The sequence below is a fragment of the Mastigoproctus giganteus genome, chromosome 8, assembly GCF_048544385.1.
Source record: "Mastigoproctus giganteus isolate SK-2022 chromosome 8, ASM4854438v1, whole genome shotgun sequence".
Classification (NCBI taxonomy): Eukaryota; Metazoa; Arthropoda; class Arachnida; order Uropygi; family Thelyphonidae; genus Mastigoproctus; species Mastigoproctus giganteus.
The window spans coordinates 180,690,967-180,696,966 of record NC_143582.1 but is presented as its reverse complement, the minus strand read 5'-3'; the positions used below and the strand labels follow the sequence as shown (position 1 = coordinate 180,696,966).

The 6,000-nt window shown below is 37.6% G+C and overlaps 1 protein-coding gene across 1 annotated transcript in view; it reads left to right on the top strand.

Moving 5' to 3' along the window:
- The first annotated feature begins 3,823 nt into the window (after positions 1-3,823).
- The window catches only part of LOC150082045 (uncharacterized), a 133,879-nt gene continuing 131,702 nt past the window's right edge, over positions 3,824-6,000 (top strand). The window contains exon 1 of the mRNA XM_090379934.1: positions 3,824-4,093. Coding sequence (XP_090236060.1) covers positions 4,085-4,093 — 9 coding nt within the window. The 5' untranslated portion in view covers positions 3,824-4,084. The remainder of the gene's footprint in view (positions 4,094-6,000) is intronic.

The following is a 6,000-nucleotide window of genomic DNA, read 5'->3' as shown; positions in this document are numbered from 1 at the left end:
AATTTATCTAAAAGAGCTTTTACATTTCAATTATTACAAGCATGCTTTTCTATCGAATGTAATATAATAAACAAAAAACTAATTCTAATATTACGGACGTTCTTTATGAGATTCTTTCTTTCTTTAAGTTGTATCCCCTCCATGACGGGAACGAATAAGTTTGACGTTGGCTCACTGCTCATTACATCGTCTAATTTTTGTTCAAAAACTAATGGACCAACAGTGCCGGATTTAAGTATAAGCCGCATAAACCATAGTTCAGGGCATCGTTGTTTCTTTTAGTGACGATAAAAAATTTATAGTTAAAAATTTTGGGACTTCTTTACATGCTTTGGCCTAGGATCACATCATGTCTAAATCGCCCGCCCTGGGTGCAAAAACCAAAAACATGTACAGTACCATAACAACAGCGGGGACCATAGATTATCTTCCCGGGTCATACCTACTCTAGAAGAGCGACAGACAAGAAAAGTTAACTTCATACAGGGTGTGCCGCCACCACATCAAGGAGTTGGTCAAGGAGTCCAAGCATTTCCTTGGTAGGATAACTTCCCATCAATTTCCATGCCTCCACATTTGTTGGATTTAAACACCAAAGCGATTTTGGTTATGGAATAATCAAATTAGACTACATGCATCCATGTCGTCTAATTGGGTGCATTTCATAGCTAGGCCGGGTAGTTTCCCTGGTGCCCGAAAATATCAGGGCTTCTAGGACATACGACATTTTTCTTCGAGGCTCCCTGAATTTGGCTATTTTTCTTAATTTCCGTGAATTTTATAGTTATTTTGGACTGAAATTTTGTGAAATCACAAATTTTGTTTTAATTTATCCTTCTCTTTTTAAAGAAGATATCAGTGTATCGCCGCGTAAAAGTAAAATTATTACCTTAAATATCTATGTTATTAAACGTCTATATTAAACACATTATGATCGATTTTGTCATTTGGATCACAGAACTTCGGGGGAAATTAGTTATAAAAATCAAAAAATAAACTTCGCACTTTAAATTATGTACACGTTTTCAGATTTCTTTTTTTTTTTTTATCCAGCAAATAGTTATTGCCAAGGATAATCTGTCAGAGAGGTGAAATATATTCTCATACATTTTATGTGGGGATCAGTCGCTGCTTTCTATGATAATAAAGAAAAATGTCTGAGCCCTCGTTGATAAAGATGCGATCCACAGTTTTTTTATTTAATTTTTCTCTATTAGGAACTTGTCTTTAGGAAACGCTACACAATATTTTAGCGAGGAAAAAAGTTTTCATCAGCATGAAATAGCTTTTTTTTTTAAAAAGGACATCGAGTTTTCGCATCTGATCAACGCAAGTGTTTAGATGTTTCTTGGAGTGAGGTGGATAACACAGTGTTCGACAATATACCCACATTCTCGATGACAGTAACATCATAAACGTCGAATACTAGTGTTGTACGCAAAATGTGAAGGAATTAAATACGTACCATTGACAACTTAATTCTCTTTCAGTTTTCTCAAAAACAACGAGTTTCCAGCCTATTACTTCCAGAAGAATATAGCTTACTTCCAAGAGAATGAAAGCGAACGAGAGAATGGAAATATAAAATACTTGCCCACTAACAGATTCTCAGGCACGATAAAGGACCTAACCCGCCGTGATTGGACTCCACAATCTGACAATACAGTGTTGGACAATATACCCACGCCCGAAGACATCTTAAAAGTCTAATACTGGTGCTGCACGAAAAATGAGAAGGAATTAAATAAGTACCATTGACAACTTAATTCTCTTCCAGTTTCTCAAAAAGAACGATTTTCCAGCCTATTGCTATCAGGAGAATATAACTTACTTCCAAGAGAATGAAGATGAACAAGAGAACGGAAATATAAAACACTTGCGGTAGAACAGACTGGTATTTCTTAGGCACGATAAAGAACCTAAACCCGCGGTGATTGTACTCCACAGCCTGACAAAACACTAGGATGTGGGTTTTTATGTGTTGTCTACAGAAAAGGTTAAGGTTATTTAGAATTTTCATTCAGTTCTCGCTGCTTTGGCGCGAATTGTAAATCACCTCTTATCCCATTCTATAGGTAATATATTATGTCTGTGAATTGCGTATATTTTATGATCCGTGTGCCTGTTTTTCAGATTAAAAGTTTCCGTGGGGAAGAAACCATACCACCCTCATCTTAGGCCGACTAACTCGTCACCACAGTATTAAAAAAAAAAAAAAAAAAAATGTCTGGAAAGTGTCAGCTTCGTCTGCTGACAAAGTCGAACCCATGCTTTTTTCCACACATTGTGAGAGACAGCAAACGACATTATTGACTGCGTTACCTTGTAGGCTTACAAAACATCCATAACTTTATCTGTGTAGATGGTGGTGACTCTCTACCTCTAGCAGCCATTAAGACTTCCTCCCATAAATATTAAATGTAGATATTATATAAGGAGTTGGCTGGCCAGGGAAGGAAGGAAGAGGTCTACCGTATGCTCATTGAACCATGTCTCTGTATATTCCGCATGATGAGTTATTCCACTGTAACCGTAGTACTACTGGCTCAAACTATACTTTCCACCATTCTCTCATGTGGAGAAATCTTTCATCTTCGAGCACAATTTGTAATACGGTACCAGTATTACTAGACTGTGATGGTTATGGAAGAGCAGCTTCCCTCGTCCTCCATGTCGGTAACACTAGCATCCACAGTTATGCCCTTTTCAAAATACTACTAGTGAATATTGCCTGCCTGTCCTTTATAGCACAGGATTGCGTTATTTACAACAGCAGAGGTGTTTATATTTCGTTAACAGATAGATATATATTGACTATAAGTGCGTAATTGATCGCTAAAACATTTATGCATATTTTTGCATTTATACACTTTTTCTGAAACATGTCTGACTGTGATTCTGCAAAAGTATCCAATAGATATTAAGTTTCAATCATTTTTTATTAAAGATTGGAACGTTTTTATTTATTATTATTATTTTTACTTCATCGTCAATTATATGTGTTGAAGATATATATATTTTAAGCACAAGTATTTAAATAAAGGGTGCAGATGAGTGGCAAATTTATTTCTCCAGCCAAAATATACACTGAATATAAACACTATTTGGTGAGGGGGGGGGGGTATAAAATGGTCATAAAAATGAAAACAATTTCATCCTGCCTGACTTTTTTTTTTTTTTCTTTTTCTGTGCGTGAACTGCGCTTTTGTTGCTGCTTCATGATTTAACAGCATGAAAGCGCCCACTGAGAATGCAAGTAGCCCAGGAATGAATTTGTAATAAACAGATGACATTTACGTTGTCATAATTTAGCACTGCTTGCTGTTAGAGGAGAAAAGAGATCCCCTTGTTGTTCCCCGCTATAACTTACTTTTCCTCTGCCTGCTGTCCTCAGTAGTGAGTTGGAACGGAGCCAAAATGTGTAGTTCACTCAGAAACCTCGTGTGCTCATCGCGACCCGTAGAAGGTTCACCGGGGTTAAAATTATGTGTCGTACTCCGCTCTGAAAGTTTGCTGGCGAATAACGCCAGCAAAGGATCGGAGCAGCAGCAGCAGCAGAGCGCTCGCTTCGGTCGTGCGAGCTGGAAGGCAGACGGCTTTAAGGCGTATGCAAATAGCTTAAATGGTTCCTTCCACGAATACACTCGTAAGCCTTCGGGCGGGAGAACAATAGCACCCCTCCTGGTACTATGGCCACTCCCTTACCGTCCGTCCCGCCCACGTGTGTACGTTCTCTTAGTGGTTCGAACAGGATAGAAATCTAGTACACTCCTGCGCGACGCTTCAACACGCATTTGCAGTCTTGACTAGGCGGACGCTACACGTAAGTACTAGTTGGCTAACGGGGCCCCCCTCCGCCGTTGGGAGCGTGATCCATATTGTGCGTTTGATGATCTGTCTCTCTCTCTCTGTGTGTGTAGGGTCTACCAGTGTAATGCTGCATCCACCGTGTAGCAGTTAGGCCTAACGTGTAATATGGAATGGATATCGCAGTGCTGTGTGTATGTGTGTGGTGTATCAAGATAGGTGATATTTCACTCGTATTGGCCTGACTGAAGGAGCAGTTTTTAGCACGGCTTTGCGCATGGTTCTGGTAAGTAGAAGGTGGATATCTGTTGATTATTTGCATAATCTGCTATACAGTACTAGATATGCACATGTGTATTATTTCCAGTTGTACAGACGTGTATGTGGTGTTATGGAAAACATAAATATTGTTTTTTGACCGACTCTAATTACCGTATGGTTCTTCCGGTCATGTTTATAGTGTTACCACATAGATACTTTATCGTTTTGTTGTTACGTTTCGAGATGATAAGCTATTATGTTGTTTTTTGATACCTACGTAAAGTCGTAGTGAGTAAATGCCGCTAGAAGACTGTGAATGATGAGATGGAAAATGATGAAATGGGATTCATCGCGTAGGTCGTTGCATTTTGCAATTCGTGGAAGGGCGGCAGTCCCTCCACAATATCAATACAGTTGAATTTAAGAACGCATCAAAATTTCATTGAAAGCTGGTTTAAAAGCGACAGATTTCAGTGTTATCAATAGAACTTGTGACTCAGGATGAACGACTTTTTAATGTTGTCTTAATGTGTTATTAATAGGATTTTTCATAATTTTTGAATAATATGTAATTACTTAAATAGAAGCATGTTTATTTAAACTCTCTAAACTTGAAATAATTTTATTATCTCCTGAATTTCTTAAAGATCGCGGATTCGTCAGTTTTCCAGAAACCAATCTGCATAAACTGCATTTATTTTAAAAAAAACCTACTCATAATAAAATTGTGTTTTTACTACAAGAAACAACACGTTGGAGGCTGGCAGAAATGCCTGTCCGATAGCAATAAATTTCAAACTCTAATATGAAGGAACTATATTTAGTTTCTTCATATTAGATTCTAAATTGGATGAAACCGACAGTTATTGTAATCGTCTTCCATTGAATGCTTGTGGCAGATTGTAAAAGTAACCAGGAGCTACTGTACTTGTCAACAGAATAAAATTTTGTATAAAAAAAAAGTAAATTGCAGCCATTATCAACCCACTGCAGGATGGAAGCCTCCTCAACAATTCATCCTGAGGGAAAATGGACCATAATCTACCACGCTGGTCCAGTGCGGGTTGGCAGATCGACCGTATCAGCAGTCAGGGGCTTGAACCCCGGTCTACTCAAAGAGCGTGTGCCACTGCACTCCCGCTCCTCGGTATGAATATTCTGAAATATTTTTCACTATTAAATTTTACTATAAGAATTATAAAGCAGATTTCCAATCTAATAGGATTACATCTTATTCTTGTCGGATTTGGCTTCTATTCTTGATATCGTATTCTGAGCCCGTCCTCATACATGTATATATTTTTAAATGCCCCTTATTCTTTCATATATCTCTGAACCGTTAAAAGAAGATGACCAAGATCTATTCCAGTTAGTCAAGATCTATTCATCATCTACAGATGTAAATACGTGCTTTCGTTTATTTACTTTTTATCTTCTTGATGACGCCAGTGTTAAACATATTCCTGAAGTATGTATATTTATCACTAAGAGCTATGTATGTGATCAATCCGAAGTATAAACAGACTTTTTGTGCCTATTTGGATCCCGAGTTATCTTATAATCTTTCAAAGAAAACTAAGAATATGGAAGGTCATTCCATTTAGACCCTGAATCATTAGGCATTCACGAATACAGATCGTCATAATGAATGTGTTTCTTTTCAGCAGTGATGATGATATTACCCAATTCTACTCTGGTTCCCAGGTGTTGGGAGAAGGTTTCCACCTAGGTTCGACAAATATATTTCTGATAACCTCAGATGGTTGTGTAGCACCAAAATACATAGTAGAACAAGGATAAAATAAACAAACTGAAGGCTAAAATTTATCATATAAGATTATTAGGCTGTAAAACAAGCATTCTCGCTTATCTGGATTAAGTAAAAGTTCTGGAATATGGATGAGGATTGGTATTTTTGGTATTTTATTAGAT